The sequence below is a fragment of the Podarcis melisellensis genome, assembly GCF_964234715.1.
Source record: "Podarcis melisellensis genome assembly, chromosome: 1".
In the NCBI taxonomy this organism is placed as follows: Eukaryota; Metazoa; Chordata; class Lepidosauria; order Squamata; family Lacertidae; genus Podarcis; species Podarcis melisellensis.
Genome location: NC_138528.1, coordinates 81,238,797 through 81,263,235, shown reverse-complemented (window position 1 = coordinate 81,263,235; position 24,439 = coordinate 81,238,797). Strand labels below are relative to the sequence as shown.

General features: G+C 46.8%; 2 protein-coding genes and 1 long non-coding RNA gene across 3 annotated transcripts; 1 reads left to right on the top strand and 2 right to left on the bottom strand.

The window, feature by feature from the left end:
* Window positions 1–686: 686 nt before the first annotated feature.
* Window positions 687–6,853, bottom strand: LOC309366945. Its single transcript, XR_014166921.1, has 2 exons — window positions 5,420–6,853; window positions 687–1,381 (listed from the first exon to the last, which is right to left on the bottom strand). It is a non-coding gene; the product is annotated as an uncharacterized lncRNA (long non-coding RNA).
* Window positions 1,447–17,969, top strand: SMTNL1 (smoothelin like 1). Its single transcript, XM_081905176.1, has 9 exons — window positions 1,447–1,600; window positions 6,870–7,332; window positions 8,469–8,604; window positions 9,623–9,677; window positions 10,531–10,698; window positions 12,928–13,030; window positions 14,765–14,916; window positions 16,407–16,614; window positions 17,563–17,969. The coding sequence occupies exons 2-8, from the start codon at window positions 6,934–6,936 to the stop codon at window positions 16,549–16,551; spliced, it is 1,158 nt and encodes a 385-aa protein (XP_081761302.1). The 5' UTR covers window positions 1,447–1,600; window positions 6,870–6,933; the 3' UTR covers window positions 16,552–16,614; window positions 17,563–17,969.
* Window positions 17,970–18,267: 298 nt separating this feature from the next.
* UBE2L6 (ubiquitin conjugating enzyme E2 L6) lies at window positions 18,268–22,876 on the bottom strand. The gene is made up of 4 exons (XM_081905885.1): window positions 22,803–22,876; window positions 20,684–20,779; window positions 20,178–20,364; window positions 18,268–20,019 (listed from the first exon to the last, which is right to left on the bottom strand). The coding sequence occupies exons 1-4, from the start codon at window positions 22,830–22,832 to the stop codon at window positions 19,865–19,867; spliced, it is 468 nt and encodes a 155-aa protein (XP_081762011.1). The 5' UTR covers window positions 22,833–22,876; the 3' UTR covers window positions 18,268–19,864.
* Between the last annotated feature and the right edge of the window lie 1,563 nt (window positions 22,877–24,439).

The following is a 24,439-nucleotide window of genomic DNA, read 5'->3' as shown; positions in this document are numbered from 1 at the left end:
ACACAGACTGGGATTCTATTCCTAGGGACTGCTCAGGTCAGAATATTAACATGCTTTGGGGTCTTGTCCCTAGGCTATTACTAAATTTTCTATATGGTAAAGTACTAGCTATATAATCTGTCCCTTTATGGAAATAAGGTTGCAACCCTAAATTAATCTGCTAGTCTTTAAATTCTACTGAAATCAGTGGCATTTCTGACCAGCTTTTGGGGGGGCGGGGGGTAGGTTCAGACCACAAGGCTTGCTTGCCCTTACCTCTTAGAAGAGTGGGTGCTTCTAACATCCCACATGCTACACAGCCATTTCAGCAGATGGCTGCTTTGCCCTCATATCACAGCAAAATACTGTTGTCTTGTGCCCAGCCAGCTTAGGACCTATACAAGTCTCACCCCATCTCAAGGATGAACACCTTGGCCCAGATGGAAATGTATATCTCAGCTTGCCTCCAAACATTGTGCTCCTGTAGAATTTCCTCACCTTCCCAGGATAGAGACAGTCCTAGGGCCTTGCTGTGGGAACAATATAATAAAGTGTCAGAGAGTGGGAAAATGAGGCACCCTGTTCCAGCCTTCTTCCAGGCCTAGATATGAAAACAGAACCCAGATTTCTTATTTATTTAGGTTTTGACAGCATGGGTACAAATTTCAATCCTAATTTCAGCCAGTGCATTGCAACTTTTTAAAAAAAAGGAATTAGAAAATTAGAAATTTATTTATTTGGTTTTTCAGATTAAAATTTTACAGTCACATATCCAACATACAACATAAAAACAAGATTCCAAGGAATCTCTTGGACTTCCTACTGTTAATCGTTTGTTCCTGCATCTGTTATAATAATCCAAATCTTTTATCACTCCATTGTATCCAAAATTCACCATTAAACTACAAGTGATATTCCAGTCCTACTAATGATTTTAGCTGATTACAATTGTCTTTAAGATAAGTTATAAATTTCCCCCATTCCTTATTAAAAATGTTGGTCTTCCTGATTCTCATTTGTTTCATGCGTGCTCTCTTCAAAGTATTGTTTCCTTCTTTTCTGCTGGCTCCATTTCTTTTCATCTGAGTGGTCTCTGAATCCCTCTCTTCCGCCTTTCATCTAAATGCCTTGTGCTTCATAAAGAGTAGTCCTGTTGCTAAGAGCTCCAGGACTTTTGCCACCAATGAAATACATCTCGTTCCCAATGTACCTCCACATGGGCAATGCCTCAAGGCATCGGGTCTCTAGCAGACATTTTGCTAGACAGCACTCTCTCCTATAGGGGAGAAAAATGTTTCCTGTAGTTCTCTCCACTAAGACCGGAGTTGCTCAGAGGCTTCTGGGAGAACTGATTTCTCTTCACCTTGCCCCGGCTCCATCTGCCCCTTCTGAGAAGTGGGAGCTGTGATTGAAAGAGGCACCTGTTGGCTTCCTGATAAAAATAGGAGCGTCCAGTTACCCATCACAGTAGGGAGGGTGGGTGTATCAACAGAGTAGTAAACAATGAGAAAAGGCACAGCATGCACAGTGGAGGGGGGAAGAGAGGCTGAGAGGAGGCCAGGAGGAGGAAGCAGGAGAAGGAGAGAGCAAGGGAGAGACTGAGCAGAAGACCAGCCGCTTGGTAGGTGCAACCTCATTTCCAAAGCCCCCTCTTTTCCCAGTAGGGGTTCAGTACTCGAAAAGAACTGTTTGTGTGCATGTGTCTAGATAAGTGTTCATTCTGCAAACATGCCAGGATGGCCAAATGGTAGCTCTGGAGCCATAGTCAGGTCCCATGTACAGCTCCTGGACACTCAAGAGAGAATGATAGAGGTGGAAGTCCAGCCTGTGCATTGCTCTCCTGTTCATTCAGGGCCCAAGGAGCAGAAACAGCCACAAAAAGTGAGGCAAAGTAGGGCTACAGATGAGGCTGTGTGGGACTACTTAGCATCTCTGCAATATGGGCCCTTCTTCAGGTATGTTTTTCAGCAGTGACTCCCTCATTGGAATAGACTCCCAAAAAGAGTCTTACCTGGTGTCTATGCTGATGCTATTTGGTTGCCAAAGACTTTTCTATGTCTGTAGGCTTTTTAATATAACCTATTTTTACCTCTACTGCTCCTCTTTATTTATTTAACGTCCACACCACCTGCTTCTTCCAAGGAGCTCAAGGTGGTGTACATGGTTCTCCCCACACCCCATTTCACCCTCACAACAACCCTGTGAGGCAGGTTAGGTTAAGAGATGGTGACTGGCTGAGTGGCGATTTGAACCCTGGTCTCCCAGTTCACAGTCCCACAATCTGAACATTACAACACTTTTACAGATTGCTTTTATGATGCTCTTTTAAACCCTGTTGTCTTCAGTGCTTTGTCTTAAATCGGGAGCCAATGAAAGACTGGGTAGGTTTCCCTAAAATGAATATTAGAGTTATCTCATATTTTATGGGCAAAGGTTCTGTTTCTTCACCTTATGAATTTTTGCCTGTAACCAGAAGGATGCTGCCTCTGATTGCAGAGGCAGACCATGAATGAGGCTTTTTTATATATGGCCAATGGCCAAAGGCCACGTCAAACTTTGCTCCCTTGCTTCCTGAGCATCCAGGGCAGTCTGTGAATTGGGGAAGGCCTGTCGCTCAGTGGTAGGTCAAATGTATTATGTGTGAAAAGTCCCAGGTTTACCTCCCAGAATCTCCTGGTTAGGCTGCCCAGGTGAAAAAGAGGGAATTCAGCAGGTATAGTTACAGAAATTTCCTCTTTTACACTACTATTCAAGGTATAGGGGCCCTGGCTTCTTTTTCATCTAGTCACTCGACTCCAGGAAGAGCTGGAAAAGACCTCTATCTAAAACCTTGGAAGACCATTGGTTTGACTGGTGTAAGGGATCTTCCTTTATTCCTAATGAGCAGTTTAATTTGATGGAAGGAGTTTTAGGAGGTCTCTGTGAAGACTGGTTTCTTTTCAGCTTTACAGATTGGGAAAACAGCTGAGGCAAAATTCAAGGCAAAATTGATGCAGAGCCCCATAATTCCTGCGCTCACCCCATTATCCATTAGTCAGCTCAAACAACAGCTAACAATCCTATTTCCTTCAATTCTAGGAAGACCTTCGTATGCATTGTGACTGGTCAGCCATACTAGTTTGAAGGGTTCCTTTCTTCAGTGAAGTGTTCATTTTATCCACCCAAAGTTGCTCCCATCACTCAGTCATGCCACCAGTGAGCACCTCTGAGGGGAAAACAATGCTTGTATAGTATTCACAGTCGGTCTAGTTCAGCAGATTTCCATGTCTGAAGAACACCAAACAATTTCAGACAAAGCAAGGATGGAAAGTGGCCATCACTGTCTCTTGTGGGAGCAAATTCCATAGTTTTAACAATCAACTGTGGGAAGATGTACTTTCTTTTGTCTATCCTGAATCTCACAACATTCAGGTGCTAGTGTTATGAGAGAGAAAAACGTTTCTCTGTCCACTTTCTTGCACTGTGCATAATTTTGCACACCTCTATCATGTTACTCGCCTTTTCTGTAAACCCAAAAGCTCCAAATGTTGTCATCTTTCTTCATAGAGGAGTTGTTCCATCCCCTTAGGTCTTTTAATGGGATCCTGCACAAAGTCCCAGGTTTAATCCCTGGCATCACCTGGCAGGACTCGCAGATCCCTGTCTGAAATCCCGAAGAGTCACTTACAGTCAGTGTCAACAACACTAAGCAAGGTTGGCCAATGGTCTGATTCAGTATAAGGTAGCTTCCTAAACTGCCATAGTGTGAGAATTTAGGGTGCTAATGAATTGTGTAGGTGCCTGTAGGAAATCCAAGAATGGAATAGCAACCGGTGGGTGAGGATAAGCTTGAGGGACATTTGTAGGGACATGAGATCACAGCAGGGGCTGACCAGGAAGGACTGGAGGGGTGCAGGCGATTGCTTCTGCATAACTGCTCAGATGTCTTGATACTGCAGCTGCCAATACAGCTTTATTGGGTAAATTGCACAGTCTTAGCTGGAAGCAGAGCTGCCTTTCTCCTCTGGTCCTCGTTTCCTGTATAAGAGCTTCCTTCTCTGAAGGTGTCAGAATGCTTCCTAGGGTCTCTCTCTGCATAGGGCTCTGACAGGTCTTACTGTGCTAACAGCACAGCAGAAGCGTTAAGAACTGGGGTCGGTGTTCAAACCCTTTAAGCGTGGGCTGCACTGACAACGAAGCAGTGTTAATGACAAGAGTGTTTATTTGAGGAGTGATGAAAACAAATTGTCAGTAAACTGAAGTCTGGGGTGAATGTGATTCAACCCAGCAATCTAAATGCATTCCCAGCCACCTAAGGTAATTCCATCCATACTCACACACTTAATGTCAATATTCCCACCCATACCCCAACTGCCATTTAGTACTTCCTTCAGCTCCCCGCTCCCTTACCTTAACATCCATTACTTCAATCGAACCCCCTCCTCTCCCCTCCCCTCCAAACACAAACCCCAAACATGGTTCCTTAACAGCACTGTAAGATGTCACAAGGGCTACAGAAGAGGGATAAGAATGTGTGGCCTCCTTAACTGAAAGAGCCCGTTCATTTTCAGTGCAATCCTACAAACGGATAGTGCTTAGTGGTATCATGGTGTTGGATTAGGACCTTGGAGGCCAGGGTTCAAATCCCCACTCGGATGTGAAGCTCCCTGGGTGACCTTGGGCCAGTCACTCGTTCAATCTCAGCCTTGCCTACCTCACAGGGTTGTTGTGAGGATAAAATGGGGAGGGGTATATGGACCGCCTTGAGCTTCCTGGAGGAGAGATGGGATATGAATGTAATGAATAAATACATAATCCCAAGTCCCACAGAGTTCAGTGGGACTTATTCTTGGGTAAGAACATGTAGGATCATTGCCTTAGGAAGACGGAGCCGCTCTTTGCTCAGATGTTCTGGGCATCCTGACCTCTTGACTGTATCTGAAAATGTCAGAGGGTTATTTTTAGCAGGTGACAGCACAGCTCACCTGCCCCTTCTCCCTATAATTGCCTCTTGCACGTTACATCCCTGAATCACTGGCTGCTCCTGGCATTTGTCAGCAGGTTTTATTTAAAGATGATTTACTAAGTGACAAGAAAGGAGTGGGTAGGGGCTTACCCCTGCCTCCTCGCCTTAAAGGATCTTTGAAGTTCTGTTTCAGATAGGTGGCTGCTGTTTTGCGGGGCTGACCAAAGAGTGAGGTGGCTGCCTGAGGCAGCTGATTTGGGGTGTTATTATGAACAGGCAGCACATTTTTAGTTACTTAATTTATTGTAATATATTTTCTGCCTGGGAGGGGTGCTCAGAGGATTTGCTGCCCCACATGCTTAATAATAATAATAATAATAATAATAATAATAATAATAATAATAATAATAAATAATTTATTTATACCCTGCCCATCTGGCTGAGTTTCCCCAGCCACTCAAAATAACTCATCCAGCTTTTGAGACTATTATGTACCTTGACTTGAGGAGAGGGCTCACCATTTGCTGTTCCACCTTGGGCAGCAACACGTATTGGCCCAGTCCTGGTACAAGGCTTGCCAGGGATTCTCGTGACTAATTTAGCCTTCTGCGTAGCTCTGCCTGTCTCCGTAGAAAGAAGCAGGATTAGGACACATGTTGGGCAGGATCTACGCCAAGCCATACTTCTGAGCCCACCGGATTCCTGAACTATAAGCTAGGCTGCTTCCTTTACTTAGACACAGGTTGATTCACATCAGTGCAGTGCACCCTTCACTGGAATTTGTGAAGCAAGGAGCTTATCCAGATGCTATTCTAAAATACCCAAGTATCCTATATTACCTTCTGGCTGAAAAATATTGTCTACCACATTGTGGGGATGGCGCAGTCACACCATTTCCTTGAGTGACAGAGACATTTAAAGCAGCACCACGCGTGAAACAAGAATCTATGTTCACTGCCTCGAGTGTAATTACCTTCTCACATAATTATATCACACACAGCAAGACCCCTGGCCTGGCTGGGCTCCTGCTGTGTAGCTTAATATTTCCATAGCTCTTAAAGACTATTTATAACATACACCCAGCAGAGGGCATCCCTTTTACTCTCCCCCGCCCCTCCAGTACTGCTGGTGGAATTCTTGGTGAAACTTGAGAAGGAAGTATTTGTATTCCAAAAGGTGTAGTATAGCAGGGATGGGGGAATCCGTAGCTTTCCAGGTATTTGCTGGACTACAACTCCCATCATTCCTAGACATTTGCTATGCTGGCTAGGGCTGATGGGAATTGGAGTCCCATGACAACTGGAGGGCTGCCCCTCTTCTATGGGCCACCTCACACATGTATGCTAAGGTTACCAGATTTTTTTCAATGAGTCCAGGAACACTTTTCAGTTTCAGTGGATTTTGTACGGGGGCTGATTTGTAAATTCAGGGACTGTCCCTGGGAAATGGGGACGTCTGGTAACTTTAACGTATGCTGATCACATGATGACTGCCACAGACACGGATGACTTGCATGTGTGAATAGGCCACCATAGATAGATTTGTCACAATGCCTCAAAAATCCAGTGCTTTTCAATGGAGTCGCCTATGTAGCTGCGGGTTATCAAGCGAAGAGAAGTCAGGTGTTAACTATGTATCTGGGGAAATGAGAAGGGTAGATCCTTGCTATACATTTAAAGCATATTCAACAAACATTTAAAGTGCATGACTCCCGTCCACCCCCCAAGAATCCTGGGACCTGTAGAGAACTACCATTCCCAGCACCTTTAACAAACTACAGTTCCCAGGATTCTTTGGGGGAAGTTGTGCACTTTAAATGTGCTCCGGATATGCATGAAATGTATACCGTGTGCCTGCCCTAATAGTTGCAACAGTTGGTATCAAAGAGTGACATATTTTTGCCCTCTGATTTTCACGTTTTGTCCCTTGCCCAGTGAATTTCCAGAACTGGAGCTGGAAGAGGCCACCAGCTTCATCGTCCACTGAAGCAGCCAGAGGAACTTGACACCATGGAGGCCGAAGGCACTAAGGAGCAGCAGGAGGAGAGCCAGCAAATCAATGGACTGGAGCAACAGAGCAAGTCAGGAGATGCTCAGGTTGAGGCTCATGGAGAGAGTGAGGCTGGGAAAACAGAGGCGGCTGCTGCTGGGAAGGAGACCAAGGATGAGAATGAGCCTGCAGGAAAGGCTTCAGGGGCCGAGGAGATGCTGGGATCTGAGACCAAAGAGAAAGCAGAGGAAGCCGGAGAAACCAACCAGGCAGCCTCTGAGGATAGAGTGGCCGTGGGTGTATCTGGAGCAGAGCCCAAGAAAGAAGCCGAGGTTTCTGGAACGCCAGAAGAACGGCAGGAAGAGAAAGGAGCAAAAGCTGATGCCTTGGAGAGAAACACCAGCACTTCCAGCGCAGAGGTGGGAACAGAGTGCGTTTCGCTCCCTGTCTTGTGCATCTCACTCCCCTGGCTGGCTTCTCTTGCTCTCTTTTAGCGTCTATGTTAGTTTCTTTCCTTTATAGCAGCCTTCACTGCTCCAGATGTTTTGGACTACAACTCCCATCAGCCCCAGCCAGCACCCCGATTCTGTGTAGGTCTATTGCACCTCTTTGTCTTTAAGGTTCCCTGAGACCTTTTGCATTACTCCCAATAGTTAGTTAGTAGCTTTATATGCTGTCTTGAACCCCATATTGGAACTCAAGGTGGTGTCCATGGGATTTCTGGCTGGTCCCCTACCCTGGCAGCAGTGGCGTAGCGTGGGGGGTGCAGGGGGGGCCGGCCGCACCGGGCGCAACATCTGGGGGTTAGGGGGCACAAATCCACGGGTTAGGGGGCGCAAATTACTTGCCTTGCCCCGGGTGCTGACAACCCATGCTACGCCACTGCCCGGCAGTGGCCAGACACAAAAGCAAAGCAGGCCATGCAACTGCCAGGGAGCTGGACCAGCCGTCTGAGCCAGAAAGAAAAACAGAAGATGAATGAGACTGATTTTAGGAGGAATTTATGTACATACAATTGTGTCAGCCACTCGTTTCTGTCTCCATGTGTAAGTGGCTCCTTTGCAAAGCTAAGGCACCAGGTTTCAAAACAGTTTCTGGGAAACACTGAGGGAGCAGGAAAGAACATAGATATGCTCTGAGAATGGTGAACAAGGTGACAGGTAAATGTCTCACCCTACAATTCGTGGAAACTATTCACAGGGCTTGGCTTATTTATAAGGTTTTCATTCTGTCTTATCGCATATGGCCCCAAGGCAGCTTACAATTGGTTGTTGGTGGTGCTGGGTGATACCTGGTTTTCAACATTGTAATATATCATCGACTAAACACCACAATATACCGATATATCACAATGTCTGAAATAAGGATGGAACTATGCAGAAGCGAATGGGGTAATGTCCTGGCAACTGCTCCTGATTAGGGGGTCTAAAACTGATATACTTTTACTTACTCCAGATTAATGTTGGGTTCACTCCTTATCCCACAAGACAGTGGAGCTTACAATAACCGCACTGAAAATGTGTTTTGGCTTGTCCCTTCTCTCTTATTCATGTAGGGCCGAACTGGCAGCACTTCAGATGAGCCTCTCTCGCCAGAACCAGAGGAGGAAGAAGAATTCTGGCCAGAATTCTCTCCAAGTTCTCCTGAAGAGAGCCCACAAAGCCCCACAGAGTTCAAAAATGTGGAGAAGGGTAAGAAAAATATGATTCAGTGCACTGAAAATTTAAACCAGAGGTGGGGAACCTGCAGCCTATGAGCCAATCTTGACCTGCCTGACTGTTTTCACCAGTCCAAGCACACCCATTGGCTGACATAACCAGTGACATCAGTTGATGGGCGGGAGGACAGGGTTTAATCCTGCCTAGGTTGTGCTGCCCTATTCCCAGCAGGATCACACAGTCTAGGCAGCAGGATTTAATATTCTCTCATGAGCTGATGAGCAGAGATTAAAACCCTTTGCCTGTTCTTTTCATTGGGCATGGGAGGTGAGCCACGGCTGCCACACCCACTTATTCAAGGTCACAGTTCTCCACTGCTGCCATCCACCTGTTCGAAGCAGTGCTGTTTGAAGCAGCCTCTGTCTCCTTTAAAGGGTCAAAAGATACTTAGCAAAGCCACGGAGCGGATTTTGACAGGTGGTCTGCCCTGCCTGCCTGTCAATTATATACTGTCACAGTGACATCACAGGATTGACAGATGTGTGGCCCCCATTCAGTTCTCAGATTGGGCCTGCAAGGCTGATCCGGAGAAGAATCTGTGCCGTGGAGCAAAAAAAAGGGGGGGGAAGGTTCCCCATTTAATAGGAAGTACGAAATACGCTTGAGATTAAAGCTCTAGGTGGCACTCTTGATTTATTGATTGAAAAGGTACCTTACATGGAATGTGTCAACAGACACAGAATCCTGAGAAACTCAGTTTTATTTTATTTAAAGCATGTTTCTAGCCCTCATCATTCTGAAGGCATAACTGAAAGCAAGCAGTAGCTTCACTTCCTACATACGGGAATTTCCTGCCTGACTGCATGGGATCCCTCACAGTCTTCAGTCACATTTCACAAGTTGGGAATGGGTGCAAAAGCAATGCCAAGAACAGTGATGGAGAAGTGTTCGGTGTCTGTGTGTTGTTTCCCCTCTCATCATGTCATTTCTCACATCATTTCAACACAAGTGTGATTTTTTTAAAGGTATAACTTTCTGTAATTCCATCTAGGAAGCACTCCTTCAGGCCCAACTGCCCCTGAAGCTGCCACGGGGAACAGCACCAGGTGAGACAGAGTCTCTGAGAGCAACCCTGGCCTAGTAGAGCTGTATTGTGTGACCCCTTGCTACCACGGGGCAACGTACACAGAAAGCACAGCTCAGCAATGATGGTGATGACAAAGATCCTGAGCAATAACTGTTGCCTCATGGAGGAGTGCTGCTAGGTACTTAACGGGCCCCAGGCAGTCACAGGCCCACAACACACAAATGTCCATGAAATGCATAGTGTGCCTCTGGGCATATTAAGATGCCAGGTTGCTAAGGGCTCACCAGCACTGCATTTTGCAATGCACCCAGACACCTTGTAAGCAAAGATAGATATATGGTTGGGGAAAGGGGCAAGAGATTTGGGGTGTGAGGGGGAAAGACCACCACCACAGCCCAGTGTGTTGGGCCTGGGGACTGGAAATTCAAACATTGCCCTGCAAAGAGCACCAAGTTGAGATTTTAAGCCAGCAAAAACTATACTGAGCAATGATAGGGAACTTGCAGACCTCCAGATGTTGGACTTCCATCACCCCTGACCACTGGCCATGCTGGCTGGGGCTGATGGGGGTCCAACCAAATCTGGAGCACCCTAGGTCTCCCGCTCTTGCCATGGAGGACCACTACCATTATAATATTTCCCCCTTCCCTCAGAGTGGCACTCGTCAGGACTGATGGGGATGCTTTTCCATGAGTGGTGAGGGGAAGGGCCTTCTCCTGGCCACCATCTTGGCCTCTCCTCCTCCTTTTCCTCCTATTTTGAGAAGCTCTGGACTGAGAGGTGATCACAGGTCTACCTACTGCCATGCCCTCATCCACTACCACTCAGCCTTCTTGGGTTTGCTTGTTTGTTTACTTGCTTTTGGTTCTCAGCACTGAAGCAGTCCCAAAGGGGGATGAAAAGCAACTGCCAGCTGCTGAGGGAGCAGCCGCTGCCCAGGAGAAGAAGAAGAGACCCACTTTTGACAGAAGAGAGATGACAAGGCCTCGTATGCCACCCAGAGCTCAGTCCCGCAAGGCCATCATGGATAAGTTTGGAGGGTAAGCCTGGGACTGCACCACTGGGTGCCTCCATTGCAATCCTTCACTGATTTTCTCTTTCTCTCTCTTTCTTCATTGCCCCACAGCCTTTGTACTTCCTGTGTAGCGCATGCATGCTTCCTTCTGCCACAACTCCTAGATAAAGATAAAGGTACCCCTGCCCGTACGGGCCAGTCGTGTCCGACTCTGGGGTTGTGCGCCCATCTCGCTTAAGAGGCCGGGGGCCAGCGCTGTCCGAAGACACTTCCGGGTCACGTGGCCAGCGTGACAAGCTGCATCTGGCGAGCCAGCGCAGCACACGGAAACGCCGTTTACCTTCCCGCTATAAAGCGGTCCCTATTTATCTACTTGCACCCGAGGGTGCTTTCGAACTGCTAGGTTGGCAGGCGCTGGGACCGAGCAGCGGGAGCGCACCCCGCTGCAGGGATTCGAACCGCCGACCTGACGATCTGCAAGTCCTAGGCGCTGAGGTTTTACCCACAGCGCCACCCGCGTCCTAGATAGTGCAATGCATTTTAGGAGCAGGCGCGAAGCCTAAACCCACAAACATTGACTAGGATCAAGGGAACTTGATTCCAGTGAAGGTACACAGGGGGGCAGCTTCAGTTGTTTTACCCTTTTCATCAAACAGTACCACATTTGTATGCAGCCAGATATTATTTTATAATCTCTCTGTTTTAAAATGTTCATTTACCACCTGTCACGTAAACATTTCCAGGAGGAGCACAAGAATAAAAGCAGTGCAATAATTAAAATCATTAGCCAAAATATTTTAAATCGTTAACGGCAAGCTAAAAAAAGAGGCCTGAACTATAGCATGTTCTTTATTCTGGTGCATGGGTAGCCAAACAAGGTAGAGAAGGCAGCTTTAAAAGATAGCTTTGTAAGAGATTGCAAAATAGATTGTTCCATGTTAAAGAGAAAGAGCAGGGCCAGCATCACCGCCTGTCCTTCTCAGGTAACTGCCAGGGTCCTCAGCATTCTGGCGCTGCTGTATGCTGCCCTGAACCACCCTCAGTTTTTTATTCCTTGCCTCTGCCCCAACTGGCAGGATCTAGTCACTCTCTTCATTTCACACAGTGTCCCCACATCCAAGCATTGCTCTGGGGCATTGTAAGAAGACCTAGACATGCAGCACTGCTTGGAGTGCTGCCACCACAACCAGCTAAGCACACCAACTCCTAGGGGCCGAAGCTGTGTGTGCATATATATATATATATGAGATTTTTATTAATTTTTCATTAATAATACTCCAGTTGATACAATGCCAAATCTTGCCACATCATAATACAAATAATAAAACCAATTATACATTCCAATTTATATATTTTAAAAAGACTTCCCATGTTCTGGCCAGTCAGAGAAAGTTTTTGTTTCTTGTTCCTGCTTTTTCTGGGGCCGAAGCAGTTTTGGGCCCTTCAATGTCTTGTTTTGTTTTTGAGGTGGCTAGGCCCCCTCAATGTTCAGAGGGTGTTCAGCTGCATCGCTGGCTCCTTGACACGTCATGTGGCATCGGGACGTCGCATTGGGCCCCTTCAATCATCTTGAGAAGATGGTGCCTCTGGCCAGGGGACACAGAGAGAGGACGGGACCCAGCAAAAGACACGTTGCCCAGTGGCTGTCAAACCTACAACTGGCCTGGATAGAGAGGTTTCTCTTGGGCAGATCAGTGAATAGATAAGAATCTAAGCAATCGACTAGAAAAAAGGCCACTGACGAGGAATCTTATTATTGTGTGGACAACATTCCAGGTGCCACGTTCCAGGTGTAAATGGGGCTGGAGGGAATAGTGGGTAGAGCAAAGGGTGGGACTCTTGTAGGCTACATTTAAACAGCAAAGAAGCCAGCAGGTTCTGTACATGCACATCCCTCTCCAGCCAGGTAAACAAGAGGCATTATCAGAGTTCAAGGGCTCATTCCAGCCAAGCAAAAGCTCTCAAGGAAGGCATGCAGCAGGGATGGTGAGGGGTGTAGCCAGAGGACAGCAGACAAAGGCCTACATTCATTCATCTAGCCTGAGGTTACTCATCTCAAGTATAGGACTTCATCCTAAAGAGGCAGATCTGTGCCCCCAAGGCTGTCCAGTAGAGAAGAATAGGGAAATGTAAATCAGATCAGTTAAATTCTATATAATCTGTGGATTCCTGATAAACTTGTCTTTTTTATTCTGGCTCTAGTCACTCATTATTTTCTCCCTCTTTTGGTCATTTCCCTACTTCCGTTCCAAAGGGCTGCAACTGGTCCTGCCCCCAATATCAAGAAGACGGGAGGTGCCAACACAGTGAAGACTATGTTGCTGGAGTGGTGCCGGGCGAAGACCCGTGGCTATGAGGTAATGAGTCTGTATAAACTGTGAAACTCAATGCCTCCTTAAGTGGTCCTTCAGCTCATGACCCCACTGTTCCCCAGAAATGCAGCAGGCACCCTCATTTCCCTTGTGAGGATGGTGTTGGTCATGCAACTTGTGTGTGTGATCAGCTGTTGTATGACAATAAGATGATTTCTTGTGAAATATAGGTGTGTTTTTTTCCTGGTACAGAGGAATGTTCCCTGTTCTTATTATATAACATCAGCATCAGTGTGTGATCAATACTGTGTGATCTCCACAGTCGGTCCCAACAGGTTGTCAAAGGTGGCTGTCTCTCTCATTTTGTGTTAGGCCATGCCCCCCATGCCAGTCATTTTATGACTAGCACCCACAGCACTCTCAAAATTTGAAATGCGCCCATTGATCCAAAAGGCTGGCGATCCCTGCAATGCGTGTTGGAATGCCTTGACATAAAATTACTGACCATAGAGGCTTGTCTGAAGTGTTGCTGAGAAACTGCAGATCCAGCCGGGTCGTGTGGAGTTTTTAAAGACTAACAAATGTGTTATGGCACAAGCTTTTACATTGCTGCCCTGATAAATTCCTTAAAGATGCCCAAAGACTCTTTTTTGTGTTTGCTGCAACAGACTGACATGGCAACCTCACTGAAAATTGAGAAAATGTCCATGAAAAATGAAGCACTTTCTAGAAGGGCTATATAACTGCTACCATTTCCCTACACTTCAGATTGCGGTGTGTTATAAATAGGCACAATGTAACCTCAGGTTTATGTTAATACTCTGTGCTTATCACCCTCAGATACATTTTGTAATTCCTCAAAATAGTAGCACTATTTGTCTCACTCTTTCTCTCTCACACACATACACAAATACACACCCCAGAACAGTGCAATCTTGCCAAGAACAAACTGTTGGAGAAAATGTACCTATAAACCAAACCTGAGATTCACCCTACACAGAGGTGCCAGACACAGTGACAAATTCATGGGATTTCCACCCACAGGTTGTTGGTTTTTTAAAAAAAAATCAAAGCAAATAGTAATGCATCTTTCAAGTTCCATTTGGTCACTTCCGAACTTCTGTTTCAAAGCAGTAATTGCAATATTCCCACAACTGATTATCAAGGGGCAAAAGCAGTCTGAACTGCTGTTTGGCTTTAAAAGGGCTTTGGTAGACGCTAACAATCGTGCAAGCCTTTTTCCTGACTTTAGACATTTGCTAAGCAGGCAAGTAATTTTGTTTATTACAGATTCAGCAGTTTTCCTTCTACACATTTGTACTGCAGTCTTTTAACTGTGATGAAAACCTGCCTTTCCCAACCATTTCAGTATTATACATAGTAATGCCATGACCACAGCTATACCAGACATCTTCAGCGCAAACAGATACGTATTCATGAGTCTCAAAGCAGAAAGAGGCAGTGTGGTTCAGTGCTAGAATCTTGGTTTGGATGTTTCCATTCCCACTCAGTCTTGATGCTCATTTGGTGCCTGGCCTACGTCCCGGGGTTGTTATAAAGATTTTTTTTTTAATGAGAACTCCATTCACATGACCCTGAAATGATTGGAAGATGGAGGGGCATAAATGGGATGGACGAATAAGCAAACTAGTGCAGATATGCTGCTAATCATAATTAACGACTGTTGCAGCTGCTGGGGGTGTGGGCCGTAGAGACTGAGTGTATGCCCAAGGAGAGAAGACAGGTGGCCCTGTTTATGTTTCTCTTTCTCATCCCCAGCACGTGGACATCCAGAATTTCTCCTCCAGCTGGAGCAGTGGCATGGCCTTCTGCGCTCTCATCCACAAATTCTTCCCGGATGCGTTTGACTACGCTGCACTTGACCCAGTAAACCGCAAAGAGAACTTCACTCTGGCCTTCTCCACTGCAGAGTGAGCACCTTCCCAGACCCCAGGATCCCACAACCATAGGGCAGGTTGGGCTGGGTGGAAGAGCCAGGCTACACTTCCACATACCCACATCCTGGTGATTGTGGGTGCATTGCTGTTTGCTGCAGTGAACATGTAAACAAATTTATACTGTACCTGTTTCAAATTATTATTGTTGTTGTTGTTGTTGTTAATAATAATAATAATAATTCCCCAGCCACTCTGAGTGGCTCCCAACAGAATAAAAGGGGGATAAAATACCAAATATTTAAAAATTCCCTAAATAGGGCTGACTTCAGATGTCTTCTAAAAGTCAGATAGTTGCTTATTTCCTTGACATCTGATGGGAGGGCGTTCCACAGGGCGGGTGCCACTACCAAGAAGGCCCTCTGCCTGGTACATGTAACAACATTTGGGCCTTATCTACACTTACCTCTCCCTGCCCCCCGCTTCCACTTTTTCCAGGCACAGGCCCACACTTTAAAGCTCTGTGTCCTTGCAAAAGCTCGCTCTTTAAAGCTGAAGCACAACAAACAGCAATTTGTGTTTTCCACAGATTGTTGTTTGCTCGGATTCAGATTTAAAGAACTGGCTTTCACTGGGAAAACACCAAAGCAAAAAAAGGGGGGCAGCACTCAGACACAGATCTTTAAAGTGTGGACTTGTGCCTGGAAACTGCAGAGGAAAAGTTGTGTGTGCATAACAGCAATCCAGAGCATAGCTAAACCATTTCAAACAACTGAGCAACAAAAAACAACAAAGCAATACTTGTACATTTCAGCACAGGTTAATATCAAAGTGCAACAAGAACACTTGGGCAAATAAACAGGTCTTCGCTTTGCACCAAAGAAATATCAACATGGGGGGGGCAGAAACAGGGTGCTATACCCAAGGAAGCCATTTCTCCTGTCACTTGACCTCTGGAAGCAGGGGAAGCTGGAGAAGGGCCTCGGAAGGTGATCTCTGCATGCAAATAGGCTTGTTTGGGAGTAGGACAGCCTTTCCCATGCCATGCCAGCCGCAGGGAGCTGTAGTCCAAAACCTCTGGTCTCTTTACACCTTCCGCATCTGCCTGAGGAACTTGGCATAAACCAAGCCAGAGTCAAAAAGCACTAACAGGGATGTCTCACCATCTGTACCCTAGCATGTAATGTATTATATGGGCCATGGTTTGTTCATCAGTGGGGAACCTGCTGCCCTCCAGGTGTTGCCACTGTAGGTTCCCACTACCAGCAGCCCCAGCCAGCACAGCCAAGGATGATGGGAGTTGGAATTCAGCACCCAAAGCACTGCACATTACACACACACATACACACCCACGCTTTAGATCACAGTTCTCTTCGATCCTGTGCCAACTTTCCAAAGTCAAAGGGATGGGGTGGCTTCACTGTTTTTTGGTTTAAGAGTTATGTTCAAGAGATTCCCTGTAGCATCTGTGAAGGTGAAAAAGGTGTCAAGCTAAATCTGGATGCTCTTTGCCATCCTCTTCCCAGGGAGCTTGCTGACTGTCCCCAGCTTCTGGATGTGGCCGACATGGTGCGCATGAGTGTCCCTGACAACAAATGCATCTACACCTACGTCCAGGAGCTTTATCGCAGCCTGGTGCAGAAAGGGCTTGTGAAGACCAAGAAGAAATGAGAACAGAAGGCAGGCTTGCGTTTGAGGCTTACTGGAAGCTGGAGGGAAGGTTTGGCAGAACAGGTGAGAAGGGCTCCATGGAGGACCTCTTCACTAAGTGAGAGCATAATATAATGGCCAGTAGGGGATGTGGGTGGTGCTGTGGTCTAAACCACAGAGCCTCTTGGGCTTGCCGATCAGAAGGTCAGCGATTCAAATCCCCTTGACAGGGTGAGCTCCTGTTGCTCTGTTCCAACTCCTGCCAACCTAGCAGTTCGAAAGCATGCAAGTGCAAGTAGATAAACAGGTACCACTGCAGCAGGAAGGTAAATGGCATTTCTGTGTGCTCTGGCTTCTGTCATGGTGTTCTGTTGCACCAGAAGCTGTTTAGTCGTGCTGGCCACATGACAAGGAAAGCTGTCTGTGGACGAACACCGTCTCCCTCTGCCTGAAAGCGAGGTGGGCACTGCAACACCATAGTCACCTTTGACTGGACTTAACCATCCGGGGTCCTTTAGCTTTTATATATATATATAATGGCTAGTAGAAATGGGGGACAGGACACTGGCTCAGTTATTATCACATCTCTGGAAGCAACCTTATTTTAACATTTATACCATGCCTTACAGTTTCAGCTTGAAGCTCCCAAGGTGGCTTACAGAGTGGTAAGAAGCTTTTGGAGGTTTGGCAGTGGCTAGTGGGAAGAGGGCTTAAAATGGGAGGTTATGAGTTGAAAGTGGGTGCCCAGCATAAGAGTGTGAAGTGGCAATTGTGGACAGCACTGGTGACAGGCTAGTGGCAGGCAACATGTGGAAGCAAGGGACATTGCTAACCATAATCCTACTACTGGTCTCCCCCTCCAACCCAACCAGGGCAAACCAACCAGTGGGGTTTATGATGCAGATTATGGCTGTGGTCCATCTGTATCTGTCCCTCCAACCCTTTTGGATTCTCCTCGTCTGCGCTGGAAATTACAGCTTCTCTTAGGCTAAAGTGGACTCAGATTCAGGATTTTCTTCTTTTGCTTTTCAGAGAGAAGGCGACATGGGATGTCCCCTGGTCTCTATTCTGCCATTTCTTGTGCGCTGCACTGGATCAAACCAAATTGGCTTTTGCTCTAGCATTTAAGTCTGCTATACACAAACTTTCTGCCTGTGTGCTTTTGAGATGTGTGGGGAAAGGGATCGTTAACTCTGTCCTGTAGGTGCTTCTAGTCACCTTCAGCAATCTGGCCTCCAAGGAACCAAAAGCCTCTGTCATAAGCGGGCATGGCGTGGAACAAGGAAGTCTCTCCAGAAAATTACCACTGCCCATTTCGTATACTATTCTCTTGGCTGCAAATGCTGGCAAGTCCTCCTCCAACCCGTGCTGCACTTCTCTTTAACCTCGCTCACTTCTCCTTACCAAGCATCATTAAAGCACAACTGTTTGAAGTCCAAGGCAACTAGGCAGTGTCTGTGATTCCCGCCCGCCTCCCCAAAAGCAAACTACAGTTCAATTCCCACCCATCAATGGTGAGGTTACCAAGGAGATAGTATGAACAGCTCTCCTTGAAGATATTAAGCACAAGGCACACTAGAGCTGTGCAGCGTACAGGGAAAACACAACCTCATCCTATGCCTGCTTACTAGGAAGGTAGCTCCATGAGAGACTGTGGCCAGGGAGGAATATGGCCAGATAACCCCAACAGTAAGAGGTCCAGCAGAGTGAGAATGAGAAAGACCAGCTGCCACAACAGAAGGAGGAAGAACATTTTTTTATTAGAAAATGCATTTACTCACATATATCTGTGCGAGGCATTCCCATTTCCTAGGGTGTAAGATTCCACTGAAGCAAGAACTTGCCTCTAAATATGTTCTGCTTAGAACAGAACAGTATAAGTGATTTAAAAATAAAATAAAATCTAACTTCAGATTTTTGGCAACATAGGCCAATTGTTTGCCAGCTCCACGTTTGCCCTGCTCTACTCGGAAGAGCCTTCCAGCTCACTTACCTACTGTATTTCAAAATCTCCAAGCTAAGTTAGGGTGCTTCTAGGCAGTGGAGCGTTGCCCATTAGGGAGAATGGGGCATTGCCCCACCAACTTCAGTCTGCCCTCAACCAGTCTCCCACCTGCCTACCTTCTTACAACCAGTCCAGGGAGTGCTCCTAGCAGCCAGCTTCCCCCTTCTTACTCAATGCTGCCCTTGTAGGACTCAGCAGGAAGGAGGATGTAGTCAAAACTAAAATGAGCTGCCTTCGCCTATCAAAGGCTCTGGCTCCACTTACTGCTCCCTCTGCCTTCTGCCCCAAGAGTCTCAGTGGCCACTTGCCATCTCTGCTTCCAGTTCCAGACGTGAACAATTAGCAGCACTCCGTCTTCACTGCTATGTTTTAAGGTGGAAGTGGAGTAGCTGCTCAGAGAGTGTTAGAAATCTGGAAACAGAGGCAGTCCCCACCCCATTTCCTCAACCCCAAATGTTGCAGGTAGGGGGAGATTTTCATTCCCTTTTGCCACTGAACTCATTATTACGATGTTTTCTCCCTCCCTCCAATTTGGGGTCAGAGAGAGACAAGAAATACGTGCAAGGCAGTTCTATTTGGAAAGGGAAGAATTAAAATGCCAAGTTGATTTCTGAGATCCAAACCATCAAGAAGGAAGTGGTTACAGCACAGACTGTACAGCCCTTCACCAGCCTGCAATAGAGCAGAACACCTGCGTAACAGGTTGTCTGAGGAAATTGCAGAGCTGCTCCATCATTGTTGTTTTTTAAAAAGGTTGATTTATTTATTTATTTAGCTTGGAGAAGGAGGCAGGGAAGGAAGATGAACAGGGAAAACATGGGAGGAGGACGTTTTGATTACAAATGGCATGTACATGTCCTGTAAAAAAATGGATGACAAAGTGTACTACGGTAAATGCCCAATGAGAAAGCTGCCTTGGACAAACTAAAGAAAGTCATTTGTGCCTCTTCCCAGGAATGTTTAGAGCAGGGGGCGGTGTTAAGGTGAAAAGCAAAACTGTAAGAAAGCAAGAAAGGTAATCCAAACCCCAGCGAATGCAAGGCGAAAGCACAACATTTCACTTCTAAGTGCAACATTTCACTTCCAAGAGCAGAGTCCAAAGCAAAGTCTCTCCTCCCCAGGGCTGAAGTCTCCTCCCCCTCAGATGCAGAATTAGTGTCATGAGCCAGAGCAATGCAGGATCCCACCGTGTACATTCCTTTATTGAGAATGCAATGGTGGGGACAGCTTCTGTGGTCCCACTTGCATTTCATCCCACTGGGACTGTGCCTATGTGGAAGGTTCCCCAGCCAGCCAGTGAAGCAGGCAGTGGTTCAGGAGGGCAGCAGGTCACTCGCATGGCCGCTTCTCACTGAATTTGCTGGTCTGCTCTTCAGCTTTGGACAAAAAGCGCTCGTGGTCCTGGATAAACTCGTCAGCCAAGTCAGCACGCAATGGGTGGTCTGGGTCAGGTTTATTCACCAGCACTATCAGTTCCGCAATCACTGTGGGTCAGAAAAAGGTAGGAGGGTCAGAAAAGAGCATAACGTATGTAATAACTTCAAGGAGAGAAAGCGCAGCAGAATGGACAGATGAGCCATGGCCATCCAACAGTCAGTTGGCTCTCCCTGTGCACTGACACACACAGCTTTCTTGGCCCTACCTTGGTCTGCCTTGGTGGAAGGTCTCCAGTTCTCATTGCTGACAATCGGCAAGCACACCTGGCCCTTCTCATCCACGTTGGGGTGGTAGATCGGAGTCTTGAAAGTGACCTTGGGAGGCTTGAGGGGGTACTCACTTGGAAAGCTGATCTCAATCTGGAAAGCGCCTTTGTTGTACGGGGGGTCATCCTGAGCACAAGGACAGGAAAAGGCAGTAGTCACCTCACAGTGCAAATGGTGCTTCCCTGTATGTGGGCTGTGGGGATCTAAAAAAATAAAAGCCCAGATTCAAGCAGACCCTTTCTGCCACCTCAAGGCGAATGGAAAATCTGGACCCTCCTCTGTAAAATAAAATGATACGGTGCTGCCTTTTAACGATGCCCAAATACATTGCCTGAGGCAGTCACTTCACCCTACCCCAAAGGCCAGGTTCATCTCTCTATGAGCCATTGGTGTTGCCTTTGAGGCTATTCAGGCCCAGCCATTTCCTTGCCTTCCCTAAACTCACCGGCACTAGAAGTCCCTTCCACAGCAGGACATTGTTCACATCTACTTCAACATCCCGAAGGCAACGGAACCCGGACTTCTTAATTCCATCCAGCTCCTGAAAAAGCAAAAAAGATGGTTCCAGGCCTAGCAGTGACAATTGCCCAGCAATGCATGGCCATCCTGTTGGACCAGGGGATCTCAAACTTTTCACCTCCAGGAAGAACCACTTGCCTGAAAATTACTGAGGCCCACCAGCCACAAAAGGGAGGCAGAGTTTAGCATAATCCACTGGCATTCACTGACATCATTTTCTACAGGTATATAATCCATCTTTTAAAATTACTCCATTCCTTCCTCGTCTTTTCACTTATAGCAAGCAGCACCAGAGCTCGGCTTTCCTCAACCTAAGTACAGACATTTACTCATAAGGTATTCTGACAGCCTCCCACTTCTAGGAAGAATTTGCTGATCCAGAGGCACTAAGTGGAGACAACTTTTTCTTTTATATTTTTCATATCCCATCCTCATGTGTCTCAAAGTATTTTCCCCCTCTCCGATCCTCTGCCACCAATTTCTTTCATCTCTCCTTCCTGGGCAAACCATGGTTTGTGACATCTCAATGCTGCCAATGTCTGCATACTGAACACCTTCGTTTTGGTCTACTAATATAGCCTTGCCATACCATGGAGGACTTGGCAGCAAGAACAAGTGAGACCCTCACTCTCCATTTCCACATGTCAAGTTTCCCAAATGCTTGACACAGGATCTGTGTTTGTGTCATTTACCTCCTGTAAATCAGTTATATCCACCACCTTTATTTTTGTCTCTCTTCCCCTCACTCAAACAAGTCACAAGCTGCCTTCAAAAAAGATAGCAAAATATTAATCTTGGGTATCAGTACATTTCTAAAAGTGAGAAAGATCTTTCCTAATTTGGTCCCAGCTGGCCAGCTGTCCCAGCTCTCTTCCTTGCCTCTAAGTTTCAAAACAAAAAAAATTCCTTCCAGTAGCACCTTAAAGACCAACTAAGTGCTACTGGAAGGAATTTTTTTTGTTTTGACTATGGCAGACCAACACGGCTACCTATCTGTAACTGGATCTAAGTTTCAATTCATTGACAGAAACTTCCTCAAGAAGTTGAGATCATAACAGCAGGCATATCTCCTTTCTCAAACTTTATGGCTTTTCTCATCCACATGCTGACATGCTGCCAACAGCATTATATTTTTGCGCAATTTCCTTGCTCTTTCCAAGCTTAACAGTAACAGAAACTGAAAGCTATTTTTCCATTGCAACTGAATTGGCAGCTACCCAGCCTCCCTCCTTCAGACATTTCCCCTTCAAACCAGTATTTCAGCTTCAGTCTGTTTGAAAATTGTAGTCAACATTCCCCCTGCTAAAATAATAATAATAGTAATAATAGTAATAGTAATACTAATCACCATCATCCTGGGAACAACAGTTTAGTCTTCAGATACACAGTTCCCAGCACCTTCACTAAAGGTACCAAATTGTAAGTAGCTTTTGACATATGCTTATCTGTTCCACAATGAATTCAGAACTGCCCCTTAATAGGGAATGTTATCCAAGAAAGTTGTACTTAAGGGTTTGCTGTCTGTTGCCCACCTCACCATTTATTTATTTTTTACAAGTCTCTCTAAACTTGGATTTTGATTGTTGTAAAAGTGAGAGATGGGCAAGTTGCACCCCCCTGCCAAAAGCATGTTATTACCCATGCATTTCTATATGTTCAAGTATGCATATCACCCCGGTGAGGTCTTCCGTGCTCTGGGCAACTGCGCGGCAGGCACGCCTTGGCTCAGCCTAGCGGTGCCGCGACGAGAAACGCTTCGCCCGTCATCTGGCCAGCTGTGGAGGGTCCATGAAACCTTCCCCGGCAGAAAAGAGGCGACCCGATCCTAAGGCGGGAACCGTGGCTGGATCGAAGCGCCCCCTTACAATAAAGCGGCGGCAAGACTAGGGCAAGTGTCCCTCCCTCCCCTCGAAGATCCCACCTTCACAAGCCCGCCTGGCCCGCCTCTCAGCCCTTCCTAAGCAGCGGATCTCCAGAGGCCGCGAAAGAGCAGCTGCGCGGGACCGAGAAGGTCGGAGATCTGCCGCGCCGCCCCCCGCGCCTACCTTCGCCACTCGGCGGGGCGCCGCCGCCATCTTCGCTTGAAGCGCCTTCCGAGGCTCCTGCTGCTGCTGCTGCTGCTGCTGCTGCTGCTGCTGCTGCTGCTGCTGCTGCTGCTGCTTCTCGGTGCGCCGGGTGGTTGGCTGCAAGTTGCGCTATTGCTCCGCCTCGGAGAGAGAGCCGCGAGATGCGAGGAGAGGGTTTTCCTTTCGGAAGAGCGGGCAAAAGCTCTCTCCGGGTTAGGAGCTGGATTTCCCCGCCGCATGCATGAGCAGCACCGATTCCAAAATAAACTCCCGTCAGCTAATCGGAATCACTTCCTAAAGTGAACCGTAGACATTATTTGCATCATGTACGACATGCACACACTGGATGCAAAAAAACGCAACAGCAACCTGTTGCATAAAAGGTTGTTTTCTTTTTTTATATTTCAGATTACCATCAGACTTGGGGGTTGCTACTTTCCAGGGGCAAAGAGGGAAACTGGAGCTTTCAAGGTGCCCCTCCGTTCTCAGATCCCCTCCTCCCAGACACTCAGCATTCTGTGCCACTGTCCTTAGTCCTCATTGGGGTGTTTTAGGGTTTTTTCCTCTTTGGGTTTTTTTCTTCGTTTCACTTAAAAATAGTTCGTACTTTTGCGAATCTTGGGGCTCCTCCAAGCCTGCTAGTGCTTCCCTCTTGTGCACGGTTGGTGATGTTGTGTGGCTGTCTATAATACAAGGGTGCCATCTCTCAGGGTTTTATCCCCAATCAAACGGCTTGTGGCTAAAAAAAATAAAATAAAACCCCAACCCGTAGAACATCCCCCTTTCCTTATATACAAAGTGTGTGTTTCTACTCCTTATGGCTGCAGAGAAAAACTCAAAGACATGGCTGTGAAGAAGTCACACGCGGATTCAAAACTTAGCTTACCTGAATGTGAGGATGCTTCAAACAACACATGCTTCAAACAACATTCCCCCCTCTTCAACATATGTAATAAAGTCAGCATGGCAGCATGAGTGTAAAAGCAGTTACATTTGAGGTCGGCGGTTCGAATCCCCGCAACGGGGTGAGCTCCCATTGCTCGGTCCCTGTTCCTGCCAACCTAGCAGTTCAAAAGCACGTCAAAGTGCAAGTAGATCAATAGGTACCGCTCCGGCGGGAAGGTAAACGGCATTTCCGTGCGCTGCTCTGGTTTGCCAGAAGCAGCTTAGTCATGCTGGCCACATAACCCGAAAGCTGTACGCCGGCTCCCTCGGCCAATAAAGCGAGATGAGCGCCGCAACCCCAGAGTTGGCCACGACTGGACCTAATGGTCAGGGGTCTCTTTACCTTTACATGCTATATATTTAAAGCACTCTTGTTCCCTCAAAGACTTATGGGTGTTATTAAGAGTTGTTGCGAATTGTAACTCTGTGAGGGATGAACTACAGTACCCAGAATCCTTTGAGGTGAATAATGTGCTTTGAATGTGCTTTGGATGTATAGTGCGTACCCAATAAAAAGACAGGGCCTGGCACAGTTGAAGCAGTCATCCTTAACAGCAGCTGGATATCTGCCCCTCACGGCCATCTGCTTCATAGGATGCAGAGGCAACCTAGAGGAGATGGAAATATGACTGAAGTACCTTAGTTCACACAGCAAACTACCAAAAATAACT

Excerpts from the sequence above, each read along its gene's own strand:
- SMTNL1 (XM_081905176.1), top strand. The coding sequence starts at position 6,934 with ATGGAGGCCGAAGGCACTAAGGAGCAGCAGGAGGAGAGCCAGCAAATC. Across the intron at positions 9,678-10,530 it reads GCCACGGGGAACAGCACCAG|CACTGAAGCAGTCCCAAAGG; the intron begins GTGAGACAGAGT and ends TTTGGTTCTCAG. Across the intron at positions 14,917-16,406 it reads CTGGCCTTCTCCACTGCAGA|GGAGCTTGCTGACTGTCCCC; the intron begins GTGAGCACCTTC and ends TCCTCTTCCCAG.
- UBE2L6 (XM_081905885.1), bottom strand. The coding sequence starts at position 22,832 with ATGGCGGCGGCGCCCCGCCGAGTGGCGAAG. Across the intron at positions 20,780-22,802 it reads CGCCCCGCCGAGTGGCGAAG|GAGCTGGATGGAATTAAGAA; the intron begins GTAGGCGCGGGG and ends TTGCTTTTTCAG. Across the intron at positions 20,020-20,177 it reads TTCCACCAAGGCAGACCAAG|TGATTGCGGAACTGATAGTG; the intron begins GTAGGGCCAAGA and ends TCTGACCCACAG.